The 26,997-nt window shown below is 60.2% G+C and overlaps 12 protein-coding genes across 14 annotated transcripts; 6 read left to right on the plus strand and 6 right to left on the minus strand.

The window, feature by feature from the left end:
• Positions 1 to 68: 68 nt before the first annotated feature.
• On the minus strand, positions 69 to 1,010 carry JDV02_004003 (uncharacterized protein; the record flags this gene model as incomplete). The annotated part of the gene is made up of 1 exon (XM_047985181.1): positions 69 to 1,010. The coding sequence occupies one exon, from the start codon at positions 1,008 to 1,010 to the stop codon at positions 69 to 71; it is 942 nt and encodes a 313-aa protein (XP_047841158.1).
• A 1,708-nt stretch (positions 1,011 to 2,718) lies between these two features.
• JDV02_004004 ((S)-2-haloacid dehalogenase) lies at positions 2,719 to 3,996 on the minus strand. Of its 2 annotated transcripts, none has more exons than XM_047985182.1 (3): positions 3,922 to 3,996; positions 2,820 to 3,834; positions 2,719 to 2,763 (listed from the first exon to the last, which is right to left on the minus strand). In XM_047985182.1, exon 2 carries the CDS (start codon positions 3,541 to 3,543, stop codon positions 2,983 to 2,985), a length of 561 nt encoding a protein of 186 aa, XP_047841159.1. In that variant the 5' UTR covers positions 3,544 to 3,834; positions 3,922 to 3,996; the 3' UTR covers positions 2,719 to 2,763; positions 2,820 to 2,982. The 2 variants fall into 2 exon arrangements, with proteins under 2 accessions (XP_047841159.1, XP_047841160.1); XM_047985183.1 differs by having other exon boundaries at positions 2,820 to 3,545; positions 3,614 to 3,996.
• Positions 3,997 to 4,313: 317 nt separating this feature from the next.
• On the plus strand, positions 4,314 to 5,201 carry JDV02_004005 (uncharacterized protein; the record flags this gene model as incomplete). The annotated part of the gene is made up of 1 exon (XM_047985184.1): positions 4,314 to 5,201. The coding sequence occupies one exon, from the start codon at positions 4,314 to 4,316 to the stop codon at positions 5,199 to 5,201; it is 888 nt and encodes a 295-aa protein (XP_047841161.1).
• A 1,323-nt stretch (positions 5,202 to 6,524) lies between these two features.
• Positions 6,525 to 9,155, plus strand: JDV02_004006 (uncharacterized protein). The gene is made up of 2 exons (XM_047985185.1): positions 6,525 to 8,911; positions 8,966 to 9,155. The coding sequence occupies exons 1-2, from the start codon at positions 7,103 to 7,105 to the stop codon at positions 9,077 to 9,079; spliced, it is 1,923 nt and encodes a 640-aa protein (XP_047841162.1). The 5' UTR covers positions 6,525 to 7,102; the 3' UTR covers positions 9,080 to 9,155.
• On the minus strand, positions 9,001 to 13,404 carry JDV02_004007 (Urea carboxylase). Its single transcript, XM_047985186.1, has 7 exons — positions 12,851 to 13,404; positions 12,760 to 12,795; positions 10,640 to 12,704; positions 10,123 to 10,574; positions 9,709 to 10,013; positions 9,546 to 9,622; positions 9,001 to 9,476 (listed from the first exon to the last, which is right to left on the minus strand). Exons 1-7 carry the CDS (start codon positions 13,301 to 13,303, stop codon positions 9,223 to 9,225), a joined length of 3,642 nt encoding a protein of 1,213 aa, XP_047841163.1. The 5' UTR covers positions 13,304 to 13,404; the 3' UTR covers positions 9,001 to 9,222.
• A 1,204-nt stretch (positions 13,405 to 14,608) lies between these two features.
• On the plus strand, positions 14,609 to 14,917 carry JDV02_004008 (uncharacterized protein; the record flags this gene model as incomplete). Its single annotated transcript, XM_047985187.1, has 1 exon — positions 14,609 to 14,917. One exon carries the CDS (start codon positions 14,609 to 14,611, stop codon positions 14,915 to 14,917), a length of 309 nt encoding a protein of 102 aa, XP_047841164.1.
• A 171-nt stretch (positions 14,918 to 15,088) lies between these two features.
• Positions 15,089 to 16,990, plus strand: JDV02_004009 (Amidase; the record flags this gene model as incomplete). Its single annotated transcript, XM_047985188.1, has 5 exons — positions 15,089 to 15,118; positions 15,185 to 16,214; positions 16,277 to 16,464; positions 16,535 to 16,817; positions 16,875 to 16,990. The coding sequence occupies 5 exons, from the start codon at positions 15,089 to 15,091 to the stop codon at positions 16,988 to 16,990; spliced, it is 1,647 nt and encodes a 548-aa protein (XP_047841165.1).
• Positions 16,991 to 17,082: 92 nt separating this feature from the next.
• JDV02_004010 (uncharacterized protein) lies at positions 17,083 to 18,059 on the minus strand (the record flags this gene model as incomplete). Its single annotated transcript, XM_047985189.1, has 3 exons — positions 17,083 to 17,532; positions 17,626 to 17,898; positions 17,973 to 18,059. 3 exons carry the CDS (start codon positions 18,057 to 18,059, stop codon positions 17,083 to 17,085), a joined length of 810 nt encoding a protein of 269 aa, XP_047841166.1.
• A 1,566-nt stretch (positions 18,060 to 19,625) lies between these two features.
• On the plus strand, positions 19,626 to 20,021 carry VAS1_2 (Valine--tRNA ligase; the record flags this gene model as incomplete). Its single annotated transcript, XM_047985190.1, has 3 exons — positions 19,626 to 19,656; positions 19,721 to 19,915; positions 19,969 to 20,021. 3 exons carry the CDS (start codon positions 19,626 to 19,628, stop codon positions 20,019 to 20,021), a joined length of 279 nt encoding a protein of 92 aa, XP_047841167.1.
• On the minus strand, positions 20,020 to 20,988 carry JDV02_004012 (uncharacterized protein). 2 transcript variants are annotated; one of them, XM_047985191.1, is made up of 2 exons: positions 20,470 to 20,988; positions 20,020 to 20,383 (listed from the first exon to the last, which is right to left on the minus strand). In XM_047985191.1, exons 1-2 carry the CDS (start codon positions 20,891 to 20,893, stop codon positions 20,157 to 20,159), a joined length of 651 nt encoding a protein of 216 aa, XP_047841168.1. In that variant the 5' UTR covers positions 20,894 to 20,988; the 3' UTR covers positions 20,020 to 20,156. The 2 variants fall into 2 exon arrangements, with proteins under 2 accessions (XP_047841168.1, XP_047841169.1); XM_047985192.1 differs by having other exon boundaries at positions 20,020 to 20,988.
• Positions 20,989 to 21,338: 350 nt separating this feature from the next.
• JDV02_004013 (uncharacterized protein) lies at positions 21,339 to 23,773 on the minus strand. The gene is made up of 4 exons (XM_047985193.1): positions 22,956 to 23,773; positions 22,564 to 22,878; positions 21,857 to 22,488; positions 21,339 to 21,786 (listed from the first exon to the last, which is right to left on the minus strand). The coding sequence occupies exons 1-4, from the start codon at positions 23,253 to 23,255 to the stop codon at positions 21,492 to 21,494; spliced, it is 1,542 nt and encodes a 513-aa protein (XP_047841170.1). The 5' UTR covers positions 23,256 to 23,773; the 3' UTR covers positions 21,339 to 21,491.
• A 1,851-nt stretch (positions 23,774 to 25,624) lies between these two features.
• JDV02_004014 (uncharacterized protein) lies at positions 25,625 to 26,005 on the plus strand (the record flags this gene model as incomplete). The annotated part of the gene is made up of 1 exon (XM_047985194.1): positions 25,625 to 26,005. The coding sequence occupies one exon, from the start codon at positions 25,625 to 25,627 to the stop codon at positions 26,003 to 26,005; it is 381 nt and encodes a 126-aa protein (XP_047841171.1).
• Positions 26,006 to 26,997: the final 992 nt, after the last annotated feature.

Genomic DNA, 26,997 nt, shown 5'->3' on the forward strand with positions numbered 1-26,997 from the left:
TAGCACCAAAAACGCCTCATCATGCGATTCGACTCCTATGAGGCGGTATTTCCCGCCGCCAGCAAACTCTATTCCTTGGGGGCCAGCATGAGGACGTACTCGCGGGTGCTGTCGCCGAACCGGATCATGTCCTTGTCTCGGAGCTCCAGGTACCGGCTATCGGGAATCTGGCTATCGTTGAGCGCCGTGCCATTGGCGCTCTCGAGATCCAGAAGGTACGGCTTCACCTTGCCGATGCGGTCGCCAAACTCGTTCCTCTTCTCCGTGTACCGGAACTGCACGACGGCGTGCTGCTTGCTGATGCTTGGATGCTGGGCGAGCAGGTCAACGACCGCAGCGTCCCGCCCCACGAGCCAGCAGCTTTTGTGGCCTAGCTCCACCGTGTCGACAATGTCGCTGCCCTTGAATATGTAGAGCTTCCACTGGTCTTTTGGTGGGGGCTTCCGTGCCTCTGCGGGCTCGTGGTACTTGAGGGTGATGGACGTGCCGTCCGCCTGTGCCACCGAGTTGGACATGGCCGCCAGCGCGCCCGTAGCGCCGTAATTGGGCTTTTCCTTGGGCTTCTCGGGCTCTTCGCCGCGATCGATGGCGAAGGACGCGTCTTGCGAGGGCAGCGGCCCACGGTGCTTCACCAGACTTTTGTGGTCCTTTGGCAGATCAGAGTCTCCGTCATCTGCAGCCCGCCTCGACCGTCTCGAGTGTTTGTCATCTCGAGATCGCCTCCTCCTTTCGCCGCGCTCCCTGCTTCTGTCACGCGCGCCCTCGCGGCTGCGCTGGCGGTGTCTGTCCGAGCTCCTGGGTCGTCGGCGGGACCTGACGGAATCCTCCGGCGAGCGCGAGCGGCGCCTGTTGCGTACTCTCCCCCGTTCGCGGTCTGAGGGTTTCCGGCTCTCCCTTCGGTCTTCGTCATCGTCGTCACGGCGGTGGCGGGGTTCCTTCGTGTCGTGGCCAGCCCCATCAGCGTCGCGCCGCCTGCTCGATCTGGCATCGCTTTCCTCTACCTGAGGCATGACTGTTTGCTCCCGACAGCCGGTCGGCTCTCGCCCTCCGGTTCCTTGTGTGCAGCGGTTTGTCAGCTCAGCAGTTGCTCACTGCGTATCGATGCAGGGTTCGGGGTCGCCGTTGGGATCGATGCAGCGTCGACGTGGTGGTGTCTGCGAAGAGGGCGTCGCATTGGCGAGTGCGGAGTGAGGTTCGCTGCCCAGGCGTCGTCATAATTTTCCCCAAGAAGACGGGAGTGGGTTCCACGGTCGCCCAGCCGCCACTCGCTGCCTGGAGGGCTCATCAAGGGGCCGCAGCGCTGAAGGCCACTGCCAGGGGCCCCTAGCCCGTCGCCGACAACCGAAGTGGAGGGCAACGACCGCCGTGTCGAACTGCCGGGCCATGCAGCATCGCCGAGCCCACGGAGATGTCAACACTGCAGGCCCGATGTCCCTCGGCGCCTTTTGTCGCGAGACGGATTTGACTTTTGACGCCTATATTTATCAGCGGCTCCGTCCAGCTCACAGCATGTGAAACGCGAATCTTACAGTACACCGAGGCTCGCAGCTGCCCAACGCGCCAATCTGATCAGCATGGCCTGTCGCCGACGAGCTCAGATGGAATTGCTGCACTGGGGACCTTGGGCTGTTCTAGCCTCAAGGGAACCGTGCTTCTGATATGCACACTGCTTGGCTTTCGCCATGGATCAAGGACATGCATCGGCGCTGGTAAGTATGGTCTCCCCATTGTTGCCTCGAATCACCTCACCATTGGTACGCAGCGGCTTCGCTCCCGCTGATATCCCCCATTGCCCAGACGCTCCCGAACAACAAAAGCCTCCACATAGGATCGCACACGATGTTTGCCGGGGAACCGCAGCCATCCCGGGCCCGATCTCGTTGGCGTCTTCTGACGAATACATGGGCAGATACCAGGACACAAAGTCAAGGTCTGTCGCTGCACTTCAGAGGGCTACGGCTACCTTCACTCGATAATACCTCAACAAACCCTTGTACCAATTTACCGCCCTCTTGAACCCGAACCTCGCAAACGCCATAAGTCGGGAGGCGACCGAGCGTGCCACAGGCCGCCGTCTCGAAGCTCTCCGGGCTGCCTATGCCATAGAGCATGGAGCTGAGGAAGTGAACGAACGACACAGTTGAAATGACTGTGATTATTGTGCGTTTCGTCGGCACTCCAGAAGTCACCAGGCGGCTCAAGTGTACATAGGCGTCCCTCCTCAGGCAGCTATATCCTGACCGACGGGGCCATGGACGATAGAACGATCCCGGATCGAATCCGATGGGCATGACGCCCTGCGACGCGCCGACAGTAGATGCCACCCAGGGCGACTAGGTGCTGAATTGCTCGATAAGCTCGCACTGCAGGTTTCTAAATTGGGGTAGTAAGTCGCAAAGGTATGAACTGGCCTGGCCCGAGGCTGACATTGTATTCTCTCATCGGCTATTTCATCCGCGAGGGACAAGGTCTTTTCATCTCACCAAACTTGTTGGCGGTGTATCGCGCGGCAGTACGGCCTCCACTACATGGTCAGGGTCCCCCCGGCCAGCGAGGGGGGTGGTTGAGTTCGTTTGAGGGACCGCAAAGCTCGCTCGCGCCACAGCCCGGAAGCCAAGACCAGGCCAAAGCTTGGTTACATGGCAGGGTGAACATACCAGACGACAAGGCTCCAAACAACGTGCCTAGTTTCATATAGCCCGCCGATCCCTAGTTCGTGCCCAGGGCTTGTCCCGCCCTATTCCCTGTTATTCCCCTTGTCCCCTTATGCTGTCAGAAAGCTTATCACACATGCCTACGAAGTAAGTCAAAGGGCTTACTATGGTAGTCATCCCAGTTGAGTCCGCTACTCTGCCCGCCTTTGTTCCTGCGGGACAGCACAGCTAACCCCGTATAACTCGGTTGTGTAGAGGTCGACCTATCACCCATCGAAGTACATCGTCTCGCCCATTGTGCCTTGAACAAGTTCTGGGCCGGGGGGGATCAACCAGAACGACGCGAAATATGCTCGACCGCCTCGTCCACGCCCTTGACTATTACCGTGGGTTTGATCCCCATGGCGCCGCCCAGCCCATCCACCCACCCGCCACCTGCCCGATCGACCCACGCGGCTTTGAGCCCGGCCGCCACCGCCCCTGCGACATCAAAAGGGTTCGAGCTCACGAGCCAGACACTGCCTAGCTGTCCCTCAAAGCCGCTTGCCTTGGCCATGTGCTGATATGTGCGAGGGTCCGGCTTGAAGACTTTGAGCGAGTCGACGCTGACAACCTTGGTCGACGGTAATACGTGGCTCGCGCGCGCCAGCGAAGGGGATGTCTGGAGGGACGAAGTTACCATGGAGACGGTGCCGTTGGAGAAGACGTACGGGTCCAGGGATGGCATCTCGGCAAGCATGGTGAGTGCTTGGTCGACATCGGGGAAGGTGTCGAGGCCGTTGTACGCGTCCATGATCTGCACTTCCTGCTCCGGTGTGAGCTGGGCACGGGCGTCTGCGGTAGCTTGTCGGAATGACCACCTCGTCAGGTCGCTGAATGAGCAATACATGCCTTGGTGGCGTACGACACGGTGTAAGCAGAAAGCAGAGATTCATCTGCCGGCCCGGCGTGAGGCTCACCCATGCTGTTGATGCGCCACGTGTATTCCAGCTGATAGCGCCTCGCCTGTGCGGCGATGACTTTTGCCTGCTCATCTCCATACAGACGCGCGAGGTGTTGCGCGATGGATTCGGTGGACAAGAGGGTGCCGTACAGGTCGAATGCGATGGCGGTGCGTGCCATCATTCATCATTCGCAATGAGCTGCGCCCCCTGTGCGGTCGGGACCACGGAGTGACTGGCTGGCAAGCGGGGTGTGAGTCAGTCCCGCCACAGACACCAAATGGTGCCTATATCCTGTACCAGCACCTAAGGTACTTCGTACTTACTTCGGGTGCAAGTTAGGTGCTGGGATCTTGTGATGTTGACCCGCGTGGAAGCCCGGACAGGAAACAATATTACGGTGGGTACAGACGCTCGACCTGTTTCCTCGAGTTTCTGCAGCTGTTGATGGACGGCAGTTAAATAGCTTGGCGATCTGGTCGCAGCCGAGACGGCAAGGGTGCATATCAATTACGTACGTGCGCCCTCGCTGGCACGCATGATTCCATAGCGGACTACCGTAACTTATCCATTCTGCTCCTCCAATTGCCTGCCCGCCCGCAAGCCAGAAACCCCCACACGCATTGACGCTCCCGTCCCCGGACTGGGTCACCAATCGCAACCGATCCATCACGTCAAACCCCCCAGCTTCCGCCCATCCGCAGCTCGCCCAGGCGCCATGGCGTCGATATCCGAGGAAGAGAGTCCCAACTACGCCGTCTTCCGCGACTGTTTCTCGACGACGCTGTTGCGGGCGCAGGCCGCCGGTCAGGGCTCTGGCGCCGGTTCAAGGAAGCAGCGGAGGCGAGCGAGGCCGGCGCGGGCTCGCAAGGCAGCACCGGCGGGGAGGGATGATGTCCAGGCGGCCCGGGTCCGCTCCCCGGACCCGCCGTCTCGCCCGGACGCCGACCCGGACGCCGACCCGCAACAAGAGGCCGCCGAGGAGCTGGCCGAATTCATCGACTACTTGACGAGCAGCATCTTCGACAGCCTCCCGGAGGACCTGAGGGAAGCAGACCACCGGTCCTGGCGCGAGTCGGAGGCGCTGCAGGCGCAGTTCGCGCTGCCGCTGACGGCGGAGAGCGTGGCGGCCGTGCTGGACCTGGCGCCGCCCATCCCCGAGACACTCGTCACGTACGGCCTCGTAGCGGCGGACGCAACGGCCGACTCGCCGCTGCCCTCGTCGGCGGAGGCGTTCCTGGCGCCCGTGCTGACGGCGTACCTCGGGGCGGTGACGACGGCGCCGCCAGCGACGCAGGCGACGCGGACGGAGGCGTGCGAGCTCTGCGGACGGACCTGGATCCCGCTGTCGTATCATCACCTGATCCCGCGCTTCGTGCACGAAAAGGCCATCAAGCGCGGCTGGCACCGCAGGGAGGACCTGCAGAACGTGGCCTGGCTGTGCGGCGCGTGCCACCGCTTCGTGCACCACTTCCGCGGCCACGAGGACCTGGCGCGAGACTACTACACGGTCGAGCGGCTGCTGGCGGAGGACGAGGTGCGGCGCTTTGCCGCTTGGGCGGGCAGGCTGCGCTGGAAGGGCGGAAAGGTCCGCAGTGGCAGGTGAATGAAGAATCGCTCGGTTGTTCAAGGGGGACACGCTCGAATCAACTTTCTCAGGCAGTCAGTCAACCGCCCGGACTGCTCCCCTATCCGTGCCGAGTCCTGCGGCCAAGCAACGCCGAGGGAGCTTCTGGCCCGCCCATCGGTGGACATGGACGCGTGTGCTGCTTTTTTGTGTGAGGGTCCGTCTCGCAACACACACGCGACATATACGTTATGCATTGAGGTGTGAAGAAGTGGGCAGTTGTTGTATGCGTGGGTGCGCACAAAGGTTCTCGATTAACATGATGCGGCGAGACTTTGCTGACATCACATTCGAATCGGCCATGTCTCGTGAGATCTGTATGCAAGCCATCTAAGGTCGAGTAAATTAGGTCTTACCTAGTATGAACTCGGGAGATGCCCGTCTGCTCGCCTCAGCTGCTCGTCGGCAGGCCGGCGTCAAGTCTCTGGCGATGTGAGCGAAGGCCCAGTGTTTTAGGGCAGCAGCGCAGGGCACAGAGCACTAGGTAGTTTAGTAGGGGTCGCATGGGTTGCGGAGTCCGGCACCAGGCTCCGCAATGCCCGGGGCCCAAAACCGCGAGCAATCTGTCCCTAGCATGGCATGGCTTGCATGGCATGCTCGCGAGTATGCGCCAGGCGATGATGGTCCCCACACGCTGGCGCAGTTGAGGTGGATGGATGGCAAGATGCCTTGGATGGGTGGTGGGTGGTGCCCCGTCCCCAGTGACGCCGGCCGCGCCGCATAAGCCCAACCCATGCAACCATGATACCTCCTGCGCGGTACAGGCTCACCAATGCTCAGTCTCAGGGCAGGCAAGTCGCCGTGTCGAGTGCCATTGGCCCTGCCGCGCCCCGCAGGTGCCCACTGGGCAATTGATGGAGGGCTCTAGCACGACCACTACCAAAGGCAATCTTGGGGAGTCACTACACCTAGCGCCGCCTCTCGAGTGAGGCTCCCATGGCACTGGGCCACCTATGGGACGAGGCCTAGGGTTACACGGGCATCCGCTGCCGCAGGTCCATCAATTGGAGCCGTGCTTGCCCTGCTGGCCCCTGCCCTGCGTACGGCAAGGCAGGGTACTAAGCTTCGATGCCTGCGTTACCTGGGCAAGGTAGTACGTGGTAGTACCACCCACCTGTGGCCTCAACTGGCGGGGGGGGGCGATGCGCCTGCACCAAGTGCCTTTTTGGGTGCCGTTCGTCGTCTTGACGGGTGGTGGTGGTGGTGATGCATGTGCTGGGCAGCCACTCACCCACCCACTTTGACCGACCACGCAGTCTTTGCATTCCCTCCCTCTTGCACCCGGAACCTTGGGGTCCAGAACCAGGCAAAGGGGAACAAGGTGAGCTGCCAGCCATTGTCCATGAACCCTCAACCAGAACCTTTGCTCTCCATCCCATTCATCCATCCACTCACCCATCCGTCCGCGCCCGTCTATCTACCCAATCTATCCTTCCATCCCGCAGCGCCCATCTGCCCGGCGGCGGCGGCAACCACCTGGGCCGGGCTCGGCTGGGCTGGGAGTGAGTGGGAGGGAGACATGGAGGAGGAGCCCGCTGACCCAGGGCCTCGTCAACTCTAATATCTTTTCATGGACCCCCGCCGCCATCGCCCGCCTTTATCAGGCACAGTCTAGACTCTAGACCCTTTTTCGGCTCTCGACACGCCGCGCAGCCTGTCCTTTCTGACTACCCAAGCACGTCCAAGGAATTTCATAAAGGACGCCAGCCATCGCGGGGCTCGACCGACATCACCATCACCACCCTCTGTTCTGCTCTTGCAACCGTCTCCGCGCCCCCCTCCTTCAGCGGCATTGCGACTCCACGCGACGGACGCCGCGGCGTCAGCTCGTAAGACAAACCAACCGTCATGAAGTGACGCAGACCCCGAGACCCGGTGCAATGGTCAGGCCCGATCCATCGGCCGAGGCGACGATGAGCTCCGCCGCCACCTCCCCCTCCCCCTCGCCCTCCCCCTCGCGCTCGACTTCGACAGCGGCAGCGGCGTCGACGACAGCCTCGGCCAACCCGCAGCCGGCACGCCAGCGAAAGTGGCATCCCCGCGTCTTCACCGGCTGCGTCAACTGTCGCCGCCGCCACGTCAAGTGCGACGAGCGCACCCCCTCGTGCTCCAACTGCACGCGCCTGCACCTGGCCTGCAACTTTGACCGCCGCTTTGTCTTCAAGGCCGCCCGTCCCGCCAACAAGGCCCCGCCGGACCAGCCGCAGTGCCCGGGCCAGCCTCAGCAACCACAGCAGCTGCTGCTGCAGTTCACAGAGGACGCCGCGGTTGTTGTTGCGCCCGCCGGCGCTGCCCCCGATGAGCGCCCCGCCTCCGCCGGCTCTGGCGCTTCATGTTCCTCAGGGTCCGAGGCCGTCGACGGTGGCGACCTGTCACTGTCCGTGCCGGCCAGCAGCGTCGTCCCCGCGAGAACGGGCATTCTCAGCTTCGCAGACGCCAGCACCCGGGGCATCCCGGTCTTCACCACCGGCGGCGTTGTGCCGCCGACCGGCCCTGTCATGGGCCTCGAGTCGTGCTTCAGGATCTCCACGCCCGACCCTGCAGCGCACATCCACAGCTACGAGGACATGTACTATCACCACTTCCTCAACACCGTCTCCACCTATCTCATCATCTACGACACGCCGTCCAACTCCAACCCCTATCGGATGCTGCCCGCCATGGTCGGCAACTCGGGCCTCCTGCAGGACACGATGAGGGCCCTCGGCGCCATGCACCTCTCCGGCCTTCCCCTGGCCCAGAATAGGACACTGCATCGCAATGCTGCCATGAACATGTACAGCAATGTCGTCACGAGGGTGCGCAGTCTGGTCTCCTCCAGCCACAGCACCCCAAATCTGGAGCTTCTGGCCACCACGTTGCTGCTCTGCATGTTCGAAAAGATGTCTTCGGCTGACTCCAACTGGAAGATCCACCTCTCAGGGGCCGGGCACATCTTCAAAACCATGTACAGCCCGCGCCCAGCGCTGCCCGGCAGCGACGGCTTGGACGGCCTGGCTGTCTCCAACACCCTCCCCCTTCGACGCTTCCTGGTCTCGCTAATGTCGTACCTGGACCTGGCCGCGTCCTGCGCCACTGGCGAGGCGCCGCTGATCGCAGGTAACTACTGGGAGACGCTGGGGGGCGGGTGGGAGTACAACCTGGGCGTCCCGAGCTTCGCGACGAGCCGCCAGCCCGCGGACCGTACAATGGCCCAGCTACGAAATTCGTGGTCGAGGCTCATGTCCATACAGCTTGAAATCTGTCGCTTCTCTGGCATGATTCGAGATGGGATGGACGACCTTCAGAAGGAACTCATGCACAGCGACATCCAGTACAGGATCCAAAGCTGGCACGAGAGCGCTCCAGATGTCTACCTTCGGCTGGAGGGCCTGAATGAGATGCCCGCCGACGCTTCGCCAGAAGAGGCTGAGACACTGACAGCGGCAGCCTGCGTCCTGGGCTACGCCCTGGGAGCCAGTGTCTACCTCGAGCGAACCGTGACGAGACGGGTGGGGAGCGCCGCATTTGACCCCGTCATCAAGCAAACCGTCGATCGCATGTTTGCGCTCAACTTTAATTTCTCCAGTGGCATCACCCAGCTCGCCAACCTGTGGGCGTTGCTAACGGCGGGCATTGCCACGGTAGACCCGGAGCAGCAGAACCGCCTACGCGAGCGGTTAATGGGAATGAGGAATTTTGGTTTCAAGGTACAGCAGAAAATTCCTGCAAAGTAAAGACCACGCCGCTGACGAGTTTGGCAGAATGTGTACAGGGTGCTAGACACGCTGGAGTATTGCTGGGAGCATATGAAGCTCTACGGCGGAGTCGACTATGACGAGTTCGAGGCCATGCTCGCTTCCAACTTGGTTCCTTGACGAAAGCGTGCGCGAATGAATGGCTCCGCGCAGATAGCCAAATGAGGTAAAATACCAACATGAAAGGTGATGCCTGACAGTGTTTGCCACAAATCCATTGCAGCGTGAATAGAGCCTTTGATTCGGTACCATTGCAGCGCAATCTAATGGCCTTCGGACCCGTCTTGAGACCTCGACAAGACAATCATGGTGTCGCCAGGCTTGACAAGGTCGCCTTGCACACACACAATGCTCTCGATGGTCAACCCGACTTGCGCTCGAGTGGCCACAACGTTGACCTCCATTTTCATGGCTTCCAGAACGGCAAGCACCTCCCCTTCTTTGATTGAGCAGCCCCTTTTCGCGTGCATCCTGTAAATGCTCGCATGCATGCCGGACTGTACCTTGAGCGAGTCATCTGAGTAGCAAGCACCACTTAGCCGTCTTGCCGGTATGGCAGTCAAGGATCGCCATTCAAGACACGTACCTATATCGTCAAGCGACGGCAGCGGGTCTTTCTCGAACCTTTGCTCCTCCTGCCACTGTGCCCACAGGACTTTCTCCCTACAGCTCTCACGCACGCGTCAGCGGCCCTGGCGAACGCACGCCACGCGAGACACTTTGCCGAGGGCGGGGGGCACTTGACGTACTTCTCAACCTCTATGGCCGTTGCCGCTTCCTGTCTGGCCCTAAAAACCGCGGCCTCGTCGGCGACGCTCGCGCAGAAGCGCGCATACTCGTCCACGTCGAACTCGGTGTGCTCAATGTCGAAATCGAACTTGCCGGCCTGGAAGCGGCTGTAAATGCGCTCAAACTCGTCCTCGTCGACGGCGTAGAAGCTGAGCTGGTCAAAGTTCTCAAACAGCCACGGACGGTCCCCAAACACCTTGTTGACGCAGAACTTGTCCCACCCGGGGAGTGTGCGTCCAAAGTTGACGTAGCCGCCGGGGGCGTCCTGAAGGGTTGCGATCGCGAGCGCGCGGGGTGGTCAGCCTTGATGCGCCAACTGCGCGGGGGGTGACAGGGACTAAGTAGGGTGAAGGAGGAAGGGAGGGATAGCTTACAACGGGGTCGCAGGAGAAGAAGCACCCGCCAATGCCGAGACCACCGGCAGGAGAAAACGTGCGAGAGGGATTAAACTTGGGCACGACGAGACGGGCCCGTGGGTCGAGCGGGATGCCAATGGGTGTGCCGCTCCAGAAGCCGACGCCGACGACGAGGATGCGCGTGCTGAGGAGCTTGTCCAGGATGTCCTGCTTGGACGCCAGCCCGTTGGATCGCGCGATGAACTCGACCGGGTCGGGCAGGTATGTCGCGTACGGCCGCTGAGTGGCCATGTACCGCTCTATGGCGTCTTTGTTGACCTTGTCATCGAAGACCATCGGGAGGCGGATGTGCCGGCTGGAGAGCTTCGTCGACGGGCGGTCGGAGCCTAGCTCAGCAGCGAGGACAGCCTTGACGGCATCGACGAGGCCACGCTGCGGTATCTCGCAGCAGTCATACTCGACCAGGATGCCTGAGAGACGTTAGCAGCAGGGCCCCCTTTTTCAAAGCGCAAGGGACAGATACGGGGGACTTTACTGCAACCGATGGGTGTGGTGAGGCGCACGCCGTTGATCGCGGCGCGGTTAAGGGCCGCTGTCACGGCCTGGACTCGGCATCGGACGTCGAGCTGAAGGGACTGAAGGAGCTCCAACAATATGTACGAGTCTCCGGCCTGTCTGATCGTGGCCTCCTTGTACGTGCCAATGATGGCGGTTGAGTGGCGTGCTATCTCGTCGCGGCACGGGATCGACAGGTCCAGGGGGGTAACGTCGCCTGAGCCGCTCGACACGAGGGCAGATACCCTGTCTATGAATACAGCCTGCCTTTTTCGAAGATCCGTGGCGGATTCCATGCGTATCGGAGTGAATCGAAACTTATCTCCCGGTTTCATCTGGCCTACCTTGAACAGCTCCGCGCGCGGGACCACGTGGGACGTGATAAACCCCCCGAGCGAGGGAGCGTCGGCGGGGAAGATGACGGCCGAGTCGCCGGTCCAGTTCAGAGCCCCCATGGAGTATGGGTAGTCGAGGTAGTTGCTGGGATGTGAGCCACCCTCTCCACCTGTCTCCCTCGCCCATCGAGGTTGCGGCCCATGGAGGCGCACGCCGATGCGCGAAGCTTGGTGCGAGACGGTCCAGTCGCTCGTGTAAATGGCGTCGACATCGGCGGGCGTCATGATGTCTGGGGAGTCGTGAGGGCCGGAGAGACAGTAGACCACTGACGGGTCCCAAACGGGGATGAGGGAGGTAGAAAGCTGAAAGGGTTCAAAGACTCCCGGGTCGGCAATGTCGAGCATGTCGCCCGCGACGAGTTGGCGACCCTGAAGCCCGCCAATCTCAACGACGGGGCTTGTCGCCTTTGAGCCGAGATACAAGGGCACCCCAGGAAACCCGCCCTTGATAGCAAGATAGGTGCGGCACCCCCCCGAAATTGTACCAATGTCCAGCATTGAACCCGCAGAGGCCTCGACGCGCGTGTACATTGGAACCGCGACCCCGTCCAGCTGAGGGTCGACCGTCGCCCCGGCCAGTGCGAAGATGGCTCGTTGATGAAACCTGACTTTCGGTCCGGTGAAGGTGGCCTCGAGGAGCTCACAGCCACGGTCGTTGCCGACAATGCAGCTGGCTAGCTGGGCATGCAAGGGATCCATAGGACCCGACTCTGGAATACCGAAACCAATGCCAACTCGACCAGGCATGTCCTGGATCGTGGTGTAGCTTCCTGGGGAGATGACCTCCATCACCCGGAGGGTATACCGGAAGGTGTTGAGAAAGTTTGTCGTCGTCTGCCCCTGTTCAAACGACTGCGAGCTGAGAATCTTGACCAGAAAGTCGGCGTTGGTCACTATGCCCTGCAGCTTGCTGTCTTGGAGGGCCTGCAGCAGCGCGTCTATCGCCGTCTCTCGACTCTCGCCATGCCCCATCATCTTGGCTACCAAGGGGTCGTAGGCGAGCGTCACGTTCGTTCCGGTCCGCACCCAGCTGTCGATCCGGATGGACGGCGCGCAGGCGAACTCGACGTGCTGTAGTTGCCCTGGGCTGGGCATGTACTCCCGAAGAGGGTTCTCTGCATACACGCGCGCCTCGATGGCGTGTCCAGAGGGAGCCATGCACCGTAACTCGTCCAGATCTAGCGGCGCCTCGGCCTGCCTGAGCATCAGCTCGACGAGGTCTATGCCGAAACGCAGCTCGGTGATGCCATGCTCGACTTGGAGGCGCGTGTTCATCTCCAGAAAGAAGAACTCTGCCGTCTCATCATCGACAAGGTACTCGATGGTCCCCGCAGATCGGTAGCTGATGGTCCGCCCTAGCAGCTGCGAGACCTCGAGGAGGCGCTTCCGCAGGTGCGGCCGCGACTCAACAAAGGGGCTGGGAGACTCCTCGATGACCTTTTGGTGTCGCCGCTGGATGGAGCACTCGCGCTCTCCAAGAGCCACGCAATCGCCGCGCCCGTCGCCAAAGATCTGGATTTCGATGTGACGGGACACGGGGTAGTATCGCTCCAAAAAGACGCCAGGGTTAGAGAAGAGCGCCTTGCCTCGACTCACAACGCTGGTAAAAGAGGAACGGAGTTGCTCCTCATCGTGACATATTAGTAGACCCTGCGTACATCAGCGCAGCTCTCGACGAGTCTTAAGTATGCTGGTAAAGACTCACCATGCCACCGCCGCCGGCTGTTGCCTTGAGCATAACCTGACACCATCTCAGTCAGTAAGGGGGCGCGAAAACTCGAAGCATCTCAGCTCACGGGATAGCCGATGCTCGCGGCAGCCAGTGCAGCATCATCCGCTGACTCCAGTATCCCTGAACCGGGGCACGTCGGAACACCGACGCTCGCAGCCAGGTCCCTCGCACGGTCCTTGATACCAAAGGTCGCAATGTGCCGCGGCTCGGGTCCGACAAAAGCCGCCCCGGCATCCTCGACAGCGGTCGCGAACTGCTCGTTCTCGGAAAGGAAGCCGTAGCCGGGGATCACGAAGCGAACGCGGTGCTGTCGTACCAGGGACACGATCTCGTCGATGCTGGTGTAGGATGAGACGGGGAGTGCGAGATCCGCGCCGGTGACGTGCGGGCTGGAGACATCGTGGGGCGTGTATATCGAGATGGAGTAGTAGCCCAACCGCTTGGAAGTTTGCAGGATGCGGTTTGCAATCTCGCCGCGGTTGGCGATGAGGAGGCGCCAGCCGGTCTCCTTGGCCATTTGATGACGCCGCGCTTTCAGACCTTGAATAAGTGCTCTAGGGTGTGAGAGAATGAAAGAGGCGGAGGCTAAGGGGACCAAGCAGAAGCATCGAATATAAGTGAACCGGTCGCAATCCTGGGCCAACCGAGTGTTGAGGCCGCCTTTTTAGCGGCGCTCTTCCCGCCATGAATTGGCCATCTAGTCCCCCGCGGACGTAAGAGGCAGGTCGTGGAAACGCTATTCGTGAGCCCGAGATGGGAATGGCCGCCGCCAGGCATCGTGGCGATGCGTCCTCACGGAGTTTGAACACGGTCAGTCAAGCCGGTGGGGGAACAAGTGCCCAATGATTTCGCCACGATGAGTATGCACATGGCGCACGCAGGGTATGTTAAAAGGGTGCAATGCTGAGAAGCGGCCCGAAGAGGGCATCTCCACGACGTTGGTGGAGAAGCCCAATGATGCCCTCTCACGATTACCGGCGCAGCAGCCTTCGTTTGCTAGGCCTATGTCGTGTGCATATATGATTACAAGGCGAGCAAGACCCTTGCACTGTATGGTACTCGCAACGCAGCCCGAGTGCCGCTGACCTCAGGATGGATGTCGTGGAGATGGCCTTGGTCGGGAAGTGTCTACGACGAGCCTCAATGGCCATCATTCGTCATCACCTTGGGAGGCTCAAGCAGCCGCACAGCCGCCGCAAGCCTTCACAAACGCGCCGTCGCAGGCTCTTTTGCACGTTTACATTTCATAGACAGGGCGTCTTGAAGTTGGGCGACGGTGACACCCACCTGTGACAGGGGCTAGGTAAGTAGGCTCCGCAATCGTTTTCGTGTCACTGTTACACAGCGCAGACATCCTTTTGCCTTAGACTCCTTCGATGCGTTGCCTCGTTATTACCCCGCCGTCGGAGAGGGCGGGGGAGGTGGTTCAATCCTCGGCAGCGTCCAGCAGCGTCTTCTTCCACTGCACTGCACGTGCCCATCAATGGCCGCGCTAGGGGTTCTCGAGACCGCACCAACAACCTAGGTACTGGATGTTCAAGCTTATTTCAATCGCTAGGGTACGAAACGAGGCCCGTGCTTCACCCGACGTGGGCTCACGCGTGGCCTCGCGCCATTCATCCGTCCGTTCGTCCGTCCGAGGCGCTATACATCGCGCTTCCAATGTTGCGTAACAGAAAGACATTCAACAGCAGGCAGGGCCCCTCCCGGCAAACCACGCCACCCCTCAACATGAATCGTCGGAGTTCCCCGCAATTGCGCCAAAACGTCCCGGGCTTGGCGAGCGTGAGGAGACGAGAGGGAGGGCAAGGAGGGCTGGCTGATGCAGAACTGGATGCATCGAAATGACCCAACCGCCGCCGCCGCCGCCGCTCCACCACCGGAATGGAGTCAATGGCAGTGGAAGCCACGCGAAACGTGGTGCCTTTTATTCAGCGAGGTGACTCCACTGGCTGCGGAGCGAGAGACTCCCGTCATGACGTCTTGTTGTGGGTGCCCTGTGCAACTCGCTTTCAAGCTCTTTCGTCTCGGCAGTGGGCAGGACGTGCCGTGCCGTGTAACGTGTCGAGACATTGATCTTTGGCAGCGGACTGAACGGAATCCACGCAATCTCAACTTTGCGGCGCAGTGAGCCCGACGCACTCTGTGTCTCCAGTGAGCGTATTGTGACTCTTGTCTCTCCCTTAACTGCCCTGCCTCCCGTCCCTTGTGTGCTGTGTCGGCCACATCAGACCGTTGGCTGTATACCTTCAACGACTAGCGGACATTGAGGTTCAAGGCAGGACACGGTTGGGCCACCACCATGGAGGTATCGTGGCAGTCTGTGGCAGAGGTTGGTCACTGTCTTCTCTCTCTCTCACGTTGCTGAAGTCGTGATGGCTTACGAAAAAGAATCCAGCGCTTCCAAAAGCACCGCGCTGCCGCCATACCGCCTCGCTGGGTGATCCCGCCCAAGAAGCTCGAGGAGACGCAGCGCTCAACCACCAGGCCGCTCGACCTTCTCCCACGCCTGCTCTCCCACCATGAGCTGCAAATCACCTCTCTGGGGGCGGGCGCCCTCGCGCAAGCCATACGCACCGGCGCCTTTTCCTGCCTGCAGGTCACCGAGGCCTTTTGTCACCAGGCCGCCGTCGCCCAGCAGCTGACCAACTGTCTCACCGAGATCTTCTTCACCGAGGCCATGGATCGCGCGCGCCAGCTTGACGACCTGCTCATCGCCAACAAGGGAAAGCCCATCGGGCCGCTTCACGGCGTGCCCGTCTCCATCAAGGATCACATCAATGTCAAAGGCCAGCACACCACGTCGGGGTACGTCGCCTATGCGGAGAAGAGCACCCCCAAGGACGAGGACGCGCCGCTCGTCGCGTCGCTGCGGGAGGCCGGCGCCGTTCTCTACTGCAAGACAAACAACCCGCAGTGCATGATGGTCCTCGAGACGGTCAACAACATCTACGGCCGCACGCTGAACCCCTGGAACACCAATCTTGGCGCCGGCGGCTCCAGCGGTGGCGAGGGCGCTTTGCTGGCCCAGCACGGGTCGCCTTTGGGCGTCGGAACGGACATTGGCGGCTCCATCCGCATCCCGGCCGCGTTCAATGGTCTCTACAGCTTTAAGCCGTCGGCCAAGCGCGTCTCCTCGGGCGGCTGGGAGTTGACGCTCACCGGACAGGAGTCCATCCACGCGGTCGCCGGCCCTCTCGGACACAACGTCGAAGACCTCGATCTCTTCCTGCAGGTCGTCACGGATGCCAAGCCGTGGTTGAGGGAGCCGCTTCTCAAGATGCCCTGGCAGTCGCAGATTGCGGCTATGCAAGGACACAAGCTAACGGTCGGTGTCATGCTGTGGGACGAAGTCGTGATGCCGCACCCCTACATCACGAGAGTCATCAAGGATGTGGCCACAAAGCTGGATGCAGCTGGGCATGAAGGCAGGGCCCGCATTCCTATTCTGAGGCGTCCCCGTCCCTCGTGCTGACTGACGGTGTTGCAGTGATCCCTTTTAAGCCGTTTGACCACAAGCGCGCCTGGGAGGAAATCCTGCTGCCCCTCTATTTCACGGACGGCGGCTTGGATATCAAGCAGACGCTTTTTGCAGGCAACGAGCCCATCTTCCCCGCGGCAAAGCGGCTGCTGGACGACCCCATCGTGCAGCGGCGCATGGTCCAGGAGGTTTGGCAGGTAAGCAAGCCGCCAGCTCTCCGGTTCGGCATCGTGGCTAGACCTGGTTTGCTGACCCAGGCTCACCCAGTTCAACAAAGCTCGGGATGCTTACCGGGTGGCGTACCTCCGCAAGTGGGCCGAAACATCCAAGCAGACGGCATCGGGCAGGCCCATTGACGTGCTCATCTGCCCCGTGGCCGGCCTGAACGGCGCGCCGCACGACAAGATGCCGTGGTGGGGATACGCCGCGCAGTGGAACCTCCTCGACTATCCATGCGGCGTGCTGCCCGCCGGCACCGTGCTACAGAGTGATGAGTATCCCAAGGGATACGAGCCCGTCAATGATCTGGACAGGGAGAATATGGATCTTTGTGAGTTGAGGCCGCACGGTCGCCCCTCTACTCACCCATCACTGACTTTGTGCGCAGATGACAACAAGGTGTACCGTGATATGCCCGTTGCAATTCAGGTTGTTGGGCCGACACACGAGGACGAAAAGGTTCTTGGCGCAATGAGCGTCATTAACACGGTCGTGAAGGGGTAGGGTAGGTGCTGATGTCTCCAGCTATGTCTCAGCGTCTAGAGCAAAGTCTAGCCATGGAAGCCAAAGAAGAATGAAACGGCGAGCCCATCATCTCAAGATCCTGGGAAACACTCCTTGTTGAAGTCATCCACTGCCTGCCGCGTTGTGGCCGCCACCCCCGTTGCCCCAGGCGTGTCGCTGTGGATGCACAGACTCAGCGGTGCGGCGCCTAATTTGAGATCCACCATCTCCTTCTTCTCCTTGCTCTCAATCGTGCCCGTCCGTAGTACTCCCCGGAGCCGTAGCCGTAGTGCCGACAGGTCGACTGCCTCGTGCGTCCTCGATATTATACAGTCGCCGCTCTCGTCGTACTCGAGATCCGCAATAATCTCCTGCACGAACGGGATGCCCATCTCGGCGCACACCGACTCCATGAACGTGCCCGAGGCGCCAATCATGGGCACCGGGGTGCCGTCCGGAGTGGTGAAGTGTCGCGCGGCCCGGCAGACGGCCTCGCAGATTGACTTGTCCTTGCACATGACGCCATAAAGCGCGCCGTGCGGCTGAACGTGAACATGTCAGATTGAGACGACCACCATCATCTTATGAAATGAACTGGAAAGGCAGCGATGGATAAATGGGGTGGGAAAACGTACACTGACGTGGGACAGTGGAATGCCCTCGATATCGAGAAATGCTTTGAGGGCACCGATTTGGTAAATGACCATCTTCTCGCACTCGAGCGGATCCATCTTCATCTCGCGGCGCCCGAAGCCCTGCAGGTCCAGGAACGAGGGATGCGCACCGACGCGCACACCGTGGCGCCGCGCCGCCCGGACCGTCTTGTACATGACCAAGGGGTCGCCAGCGTGGAAGCCGCAGGCGATGGAGCAGGATGTGATGTGCGGCATGATGGCTTCGTCGTCTCCCTGTTATTTCACAGCCGTGTTAGCGCCTCGTATGCCGGCCCCAAACAACAAGACCTGCGACGGGGTGCTGCCACCATTGTCCAGTTGCCAAACGCCTCGCCCATGTCGCAGTGAATCTCCACGGGTTTGGACGCCCACTTGAGCGCTGCTGTGTCGGCCATGGTATATCTGACTGAGCTTTCTTCTTTCCTTGGCTGTCGGGAAAGTATCGAGACGACGTTGCAACGCGTGCTCAGGCAAGGTTGAGCGCGATGTCAAGTTTGGGCTTCTTGGAGAAAGCACAGAGCACAGATAACTGGGAAGGGGAAGGCCTCATATCGTGTCGCTCGTGGAGGACGCAGGGATGCGGCTCGTTCCACGAGGCGACTAACCGCGAGGCCGTTGAAGCGAGGCGTGGATATCCGACATGACGGGCCAACCCTTGGTAAATCGAGGTCGCAGGTCGTCTTCGAGTATTTGATACCCAGGTTGTCGTCGTCGTGGAAATATACCGAATCAGGAAATCGGGGAGCCACTTCCCCAGAATCCCCAAGGCCCCAGCCGCCACCTCCAGAGATCCAGTCCAGGACTCCAGAATCCACGTGCAGTCCCGCTGCCGGGCCAGACTGCCGGAGACAAGCAGCCGCAGCGCTTGTTGTGTTGGTCTCGTGTCATTGCGTGGCCGTCCCTGGTCCCACCTCGTGCCCCCGTGGTATGCCAATCTTGGCACCATGGCTGACACCAGACAGCACATGGTCCGGAAGAGAGTGTGTGGCACAAGGCGGCCATGCGCACGCCTGGGATATCTTTGGCTCTTGCACAGTTGGCCCCAATGTGTACTTGATAATCCCTTGTCGGCAGTCGTCTGCAGGTCCCAAAGGCAGGCAGCCGACGTTGGTGTCGCACACACGTCGGGCCGCCGCTGGTGAAGTCCGATATAGCCTCTCCTACGACCATCTCTCTATGAGTCTAGAGGTATCCTTCGATACAACAATCAATGCGGGGTGGCGAGCATCAGGTCGGACTGGGCTGTGCCGGACGCGCGAGGGCGTCGCGGGTGAGGCTTCTATTTTTCGTGGCATCCTTCTCGAGCTCAGCATCTCGATCTGCGGTCGATCTCAAGCTTTACTCAACCGATGTATGCTACAGAAGCAGGAAAGGGTAATTAAATTGCTGTATAGTATTATATCAATCAGAGGGGCAGCGTCGTGGGCTCCGTGATCGCGTCCAACATCAATAATAATACAAGGCACGTCCACATCAATCAGACGGCATTCTGAGGAGGGCCTACATCACTTTCATCATTCTCATGTGCGTTGCTCTTTTTATTCACGATTTTCAGTCTTTGTCAGGCCCAAAGGTGCCCGGCACTGTGATCTCCTGTTCAAGTTCAATTGATGAAAAACTCAACAGCGGACTGACGCCTTTAGCCCCACGGAGCCCGCCAACCTCCGGCCACACCAGCCAAGCTTGGTGATCAGAGATCGACGTCACATCTACCGATGGGCGACTGGGTGACGTATCAAATGGTGTGATACGTGCAAGAGCGCCACGAAGTAGATTTCGCTATCGTTCTCATATATATACCATATTACTAACTCTCTACATTGACGCTACCCTTGTGTTCCCCCCAGATCCCAAGTTTCAGTACTCGGTACACCAGACGTTACAAAAATTCCTACGAGTCGCATATTCACGTCTGCGATTCACAACATTCATTGACATCGCTCATACACACTCATCAGGCCATGGCGACCAACAGCGCGCGGGGAAATCCCAGTATGAATGAATATCTTGCCCCCAACATGAGACCGGACGGCATCACTGACACGGTAGTGGCCAGTCGGCGCCAGCGAGGGCCTCGCGGAGAACACAAGCAAGCCCTCGCTGCCTGCCGACACGATACCGACCGAGACGAAGCGCGATGTCGTGAACGCCCCGCGGTCTAGCACCTCAGCCACGCATGTGCCCGGGCCTGACGGCGACGTGCCGACCGAAGACTTGCCCCCGAAACGGTCGGTGAGGATGGAACAACAACGTAAGCGTACTTCAAGGCACCCAGGTTCTCTCCCCTAACAGACACCTCGCCAGTGGGGACGGATCGCGATCAAATCCAAAAAGCCGCCGAGCTTGGGTCCAAGTAGTCAAGGCGAGCGCTTGGTGAGATGGATTGGTTCATTGTCACGCTTTGGACGCCGCCCCCGTCCATCTGGCGACAGCCGTGCGCACGCATCATCCTGTGTAAAGCAACAAAAAAAAACGTCTCTCCGCAGCGGCATCTATTGGTGACCAAACCGCCTGATCATGGAGTAATGAGGAGCGTCGAAAATATTCAGCTGCCCCAGCTCCTCGAACCCAGCGGCCTGGTACAGCGGCCGGCCCGCCGGCGTAGCGATGAGATAGATGCTCCGCTGCTGCTGCTCCGCCCTCTTCAATCCCCAGTCAAGTAGCATCCTCCCAATCCCTCGTCGCTGCTGCTGCGGATCGACGCCAATGTAGTCGAGATCTCAAGGTCCATGTATTAGTCCATGTGCTATCCTACAATGACCGACTATACCTTCATGTTGATGACCCGGGCGGGGCACGACTCACGAAACACGTCCTTGATGCCGCCCTGGCCAAAATGCTTCTGCACATCTTGGTCAAGTGCATGGTGCATCTCCGCGAATGCCGCCTCATCGAGCGCGGGAGACGGCGCCTGGGACGACACGGCGCTGCGAGGCTCGTCGCCGTCGGTGGGCGTGTCCCACAGGGAGAACCCGACAACCTTGCCGCCCAGCGCGTCGTCCACGGCGACCATCAGGACGGTGTTTTCCGCGCGCAGCTTCATGCCCTTGCGTATGAGGCGCCAGCTCCTCGCCGGGTCCTCCTCGTCTCCCAACGCACCTTGCGGTCGCAGATGAGGCGGGAAGAGGTGTCGTGAGATGGCGTCCGTGTCAGGGTGGAACGCGGCGGCGGCGATGTCGGCGATTTGGGCCAAATCAGCCTCTGTGGCGGGGCGAGCGTGCAGTGTCATTTTATAAGGGTAGTACTGTGCATCGTTGGCAGTGCACGTCCGTCAAGTATTAAAATGGTTTGCGGTGACGGGAGGTGAGTCTGTTGGCTCGTGACATGCACAAGTCGGCGTTCACCATCAAGGTCCGATCAGGGTGCGACTCGTGTCTCATGCGCCCTCCCAGTGGGACTGGTTCTCGGAGGCGAACATACGATACGTCACGGGAGGACATGGGTGCAATTACGTACGGCATTAACGGTGGACTTCGCCAAGAGCGATCGTGGATGGTGAACGCCCAGCGCCACCGACCGTTCTTCGTGGGCGCCTCTTGGCATCTCATGGCATCTCATGGCATCGCGTGGCGCCCCGTGGCTGCTGGTTCATGGCGTCTTGTGGCGTCGCTTGGCAGGTTCACGTCTCTCAACATCATCCCATGGCGTTGCACTGACAACGTGGCACGTTGCGTCTCTGCATGTGCCGCGGCACGATACACCTTATAATATTAAAATTGGTATAGGCTTATCAACAACATCCCATTCTGACCAGAGACCCTTCTCCCCAGCATCGCGTCCGGCGCTTCTCACCACGCGCAGAACTCGGGCAAAATTCATACGCAGACTCAAGCAATCGCCTTCTCAGGGTGGCCCTGTGGCAGCACATCCGCCACAGTCTCATCGGTACCCTTGAGATCGTCCTCGACGTCGACGTGGTCGCGGATCTTGAGGAAGATGACGGGCGCCGCGACCACGAGCGACGATCCCAGCAGGGCCCAGTTGCTGATGAACTCGGCCTTGAAGGACAGCTTGCGAGCGTCCAGATTGTTCACCACAGCGGCACCGACACTCTGAATACCCTTGTAGAAACCGACGTAGTTGGCGGAACGACGACCGGAATTGGAAAGGGCGCCCATGAACCTGCGGATGCGAGTGAGCCAGTGTTCGAACACGAGTTAGGCTGGGGGGGAAACTTAGAAGTGGTACGTACCAGTAAACGCTGGCCTGCCAGGCGGCATCGTAGAAGCCATAGAAGATGTAGAGGAACATAGGTCCAACGTAGCCAGGGGTCGTCCAGTCCATGGGCTCAAAGTCCGGGTTGAGCTTGGGGTCGACACTCTCGCGGGTGTAGCCCTTCTCAAAGGCATAGCCGCCGCCCCAAATGGCAAAGGTGAGGACGAGAAGGACGATCCAGGTGACCTTGGCGCGGAGAGAGCGGCTGACGTTTTGCACGTCGAGGAGGTAGCCCCAGATAGCGGCGGCGACGATCTGGGCGAGCCAGTAGAGCAGGCCGTTGAGAGCTTTGGTGCGCGTGGAGAACCAGGCGCCGTTGACGGCGTTTTGCTGATAGACGTAGAACCAGTTGGAAACGAAGAACATAGGGAAGAGGAGGACGACAAAGGGCTCGAAGCGCAGCGTCTCCCACAGACCCACCAGCTCGGTCTGCCAGGTAGGCTGCTTCATGAGAATGACGCGCGTGCCGTCGGGGCGGATGATATCGCTGGCGTTGCAGAGCATGAGGGCAAGGACGGCGCCGCAGAACATGAGCACGATGAAGCCAATGTAAGTGCCGTCGGTGACGGTGACGTTACCCTTGGCGTTTATGTTCTCACCGAGGGGGATCTGTCGGAAGGGGGGGCAGGAGTCAGCAAGATGCATGCATGCGGCCGCGGCCTGGGATCAACGCCGCCAACTCACCAAGCTGCCGAGCACGGCACCGCAGTTGAAGATGCCCCAGAACCAGGCAAAGTAGCGGCCCTTTTGCTCCTCATTGGGGTACGAGATCATGATGGTGCCCTGCGCCGTCCATAGCAGACCGGCACAGATACCCAGGAAGACACCGGCGAAGAGGTTGAAGCCACTCACGCTGGCGTGGACGGAGACGAGCAGGCTGATGGCATAGAGGCAGTAGCCGACACCGCCAAAAGCAAGAGTCCACTTGACGCCAAGCTTGTTGATGAAGGTGCCGCCAAAGAAACCGAAGACGGCAAAGGCGCTGTACAGAGCCGTGTTCTGAAAGTTTCCCATCGTTAGCCCGTGGCCCGACTCTCTATCGTCCCGATGGGAATTTGAGGGCGCTCCAAACTCACCATGTTGTCGGCAAGGGTAGCGTCGGTCTTGCCACCACCTCCCAGACCACCCAGTGCGTTGAACATGCCCGGGCACATGAAGCACACAAAAGACACCAAGCCCAGCTGGACCATGGGCGAGGCGTACCACGTCTCCTTGCCGAAGAAGCGGATACGCTTGTACTTCCAGCCGCGCGGAAGGTCTACCCGTCCATCCTCGTGGACATGGAGCTCGTCGACGGGCGTCGACCCGCGAGGCTCATAGTGCGCCTCGGCCGGCGCCGGGTCTGTCGCGCCCACGGGGCCCTTTTCGTCAGCCATGGTCGCGCTGTTGCTGTTGCTGCTGCTTTGTCGTCGCGCCGCGGTGTGCCGGGAAAGGTCGAAGGCTTGCTTGTTAGTCAAGGCGGTCGCCGTCGGGGAAGAGGCTCGACCAGAAAAGCAGAACAGGCGGCCGACAACGATGGAGAGCGGGGGGGGGGGACGAGGCTAGTTTTAATGGCACGTCGGAAGCAGCTCTCGCTCACACACTCTCTTTTTCGTACAGTAGTGGTAGCAGCAGCAGTAGCCCACGGTCGCACGGCAGAAGCTCGACGCCAGACACGAGACGAGCTCCCTGGGCTGGCATTGTCACGTCGGGTCTTGAGACAACGTTCCCTAAGACCCTGCATGCGCCGGCGCAGGGCGGCTTCGGACGCCAGAGGGGCCCAGAGGTCTGGCTGTCAGGGCCGCGGAAGCGCGCCTCCAGCGCCCTCGTTGGTCGAGCGACCGACCATGGATGGTTACATCCCCATGGTGTGTGTGTCGGCGTGTGAGTGTGTGTCGGTCCTTTTGGCCTGTGGGGGAGGAGGAGAGTAACCAGTCATGGGCCTCCCGTACCGTGGCGCGTCGTGTGTACCTCGTACCTTTTTGTGGTGGCAGGATGCGTCAAGTAAGCTTGTAGGTAACTTACGGGGGGGCCTCGCTTCGCTGCTGCGGCGTCGACAGGACCCGAACTCGCGCCGTCTTGCCCCTAATTACCTACGGCCCATTCATGCCTGCCCATTGTGACTGACCGTACCCGCTCATCAGCTCCTTTCCTTGCTTGCGGCAAAAGCGCAAACCACAGCGGCCAACGCCCTCGCCCTCGTATACCCACCTGGCAGTTATTACACACGGTGCGGACTGCAGGCGCGTGCGACCCGGCATGGTACAAAACGGCCGAGTGCCTGCCTACCTCTTGAATGAACGACACCAAAACCAGGCTCCCCCTCTGGCCACATCGGGTCGTCGAGGCAAGCCTGGAATCTCTCACGCATCCCGCAGGCTTTTTCTGTCCGACACACCTCCACACCCACCTCCCCGCCCGCGGCGCCCCATCAATCCATCCATCCAGCACACACCGCGCCGGTCAGGGGATCACGGTGGCCCCGCCCATCCAGGGCCTTACCCCGGGCCATGGCCGCACTAGTGGCGTGTCAGCGGCATGGCAGGGTAGCGACGAGCGAATCCTGGTGCCGCTCAGGAGCGAAGCTGGCCGGAGACTGGACTCCAGCAGGGCTGTCGTGCACGTTGGGCGGCGTCGAGGCGTCGACCCGGAACTTGAGAAGCTAGGGACCGATGCCCGTCGCCTGGCCTGGGCCAGACTCCTCCATCCTGTGGCGTTACATGCATGGCGTTCGAGTTGCTTCCGATTGCCAGCCGTCCCGCCTTGGCCATTGATGGTGGATGCCACTGGGGATCGCGGGGGTGGGTCGTCCTCACGTTCATGTTTGTTTGCCATGGCTTCCACCCAGGATCCATCAAATCGCCAGGAGCTACCTCTATAGGTGGAGCCCGCGAGGCGGACCCCGGGCTCGCAATGATACTCATGCATTGAAGGGCCCCCTCGCCCCATCGGTCCCATGCCATCCCAACGACTTGGCTGGACGGTGGCAGTGGCTTCCTTCACTGGCTTGGCTTGGTTTGAGTGGCTGCGGCGTTCCCGCCAGTTCCCCCCCGTCCCTCGCTCCCCCATGCCACCCCAGTTCTTTGTCAATTGTCACAGGCTCATGGCTCACCATTCACTCAATCGGCTGGTGCGCCGGCCCGGGGCCGGTCCCGCCTGGGCACGTCGACCAGGTTCACAAAGTTAGGTTCAGGTGTCGAGGCTGCTGCACCAGCAGAGCGCACAAATGGTCACGTTTCCTCCGCCATTCCGGTCCAACGGCTCGTGCTATCGATCCCGAAAGGTGAAGACGGGCCCCCGATGTAACTTCGGCCCTCCGCAGATACGTAAAGTCGGCGGCTTGAGGCGCTTTCGGATGCCACCCGGCGAACGACCTGTGGATTTTGTGGAGCGAGTCCATGCCTTCATGATTGTCCCTGTTGGCCCTGTGGTGTGCTGCAAGCTGCATCGGCGGACGGACGGTCGGACAGACGGATGAGATACAGTACATTGTGCATGCTGTGTGTACTGTGACTTGGCAACGTGTTGTTGACTCGTTCAGGCACCACCTTTATCGCGTATCTTTCGAGGTGGAGCCAACGTATCTCGACCCAGCGTGAGCTCCGACGGGTGTCTTCATCTATCGAGGGCGCTACTCCAAAGCACCAGAATATTTCCCCGTCATGGCTAGTACGTAATCGCCCCCGATGCCGCCTCGGCGGTGCCCTGTTTGTCGACTCCCTTCTTGTCCTTGAGGAAACAGTTGCCTCCCTTTGCGCGCACCTCGATGCTCAGCGCCAGGTTGGCGTTCTACGTGATGGCCTCGCACTTGGGATCCGCCGCCGCCGACGCGTTATTGTACTTGAGGCACGCCTCCATACACTCCTCGAACGTGTACGCCGTCGTGTGGCTCACATCTGTCACGTTGCCGCGCCCGTTAGCCGTCGCCGTGTTCTTAGGCCAGTCGGTGAATCAGTACTGCGTGACGACGGTCGTGCCGTCCCTGGCATCATATGGTTTTGGCGTCTTGAAGTTGCAGCTGTTGGCTGCGATGCCATGGGTGCGGGACGTCGCCAGGGCCGAGGCGGCTCCGCTCGTCGACAATAACGTAGAGGACGCCGTTATTATCAGCACGGACGAACTCACCAGCGAAATATCCAACGTTTAAACCGACCAGATGGTGTTTGACGCCCAGCCCTATGCCCAGACCCACGCCGAGTCCGACAACGGCCAGCATCAGAAGTGTCGCGATAAGCCAAAACATGGTCTTCGGCACCCCGCAAATGCGCCTGCGTGGTGGGTAATGATGAACTACCGCTCTCTATCTGTTCTTTGCCTGGGCTGATCGTGTTTGGCGAGATCCCTGGCGACTTCTCCAGCCCGCCCTCGTATCGTGGCGGCCCATCGTAGGACTCATGAGGCGGTTGAGGTAACGTCTGATACGGCCTTCCCTCTGGGCCGTAGCTGTTCTGTGGCGCCGCATTTTGCGTCATCATCATCGCCGACGCAATTGTTCAATCGTAAAGGACATTTGATGTAATGGAGAGCAAACAAGCCCAAGGTCTGTCAAGGCCCGGAATGAAGGACGCGGCGACATATGCTTTGCCAAACCATCCCATGGGTTTCTGCCTCGTCAGCCCAGGCCAAGATTTCTTCCAATGCAGACGCAACGCCATCGCCTCTGTGTGTCAGACGTCACAAGCTGAGCCTTGCTTTGTGTCTACATACATACAGACTTATGATCATGTCCCTGGTTGGTTGACGCCCCGAGTGGGATGACTGCAATTTGATCCTAGGGGCGCGGCTCCACCGTCGTTGCAAGTTGTGCGGATGAATTAGGCAATGGCCGGCCAAGGACGCGACTGTTGCTGGAAAACCACCAAGAGCAAGCACGGCCCTCTAGGGCCGGGTCATGTGCAGGAGGGAAGAAGCGGACTGTGGTCGTACTTATGGTCGTGTCGCGGTGAGGTGGCAAGGGCAACGGTGCAGTCGTCATGAGCCCCCAGCCTGTGCTCGTGGAAGACTCACGAAATTGAAGTTGTGAAGAGAGAATAGAGAACAGTGCCAACCATTGCCAGGACTGAGCTGATATCTGACTACAAGACTATACTGTACATGGCATCACAACGCAGAAAACACTTGACGTGAGGGCATCCTGTT

Source organism: Purpureocillium takamizusanense, chromosome 3 (genome assembly GCF_022605165.1).
Source record: "Purpureocillium takamizusanense chromosome 3, complete sequence".
Taxonomy (NCBI): domain Eukaryota; kingdom Fungi; phylum Ascomycota; class Sordariomycetes; order Hypocreales; family Ophiocordycipitaceae; genus Purpureocillium; species Purpureocillium takamizusanense.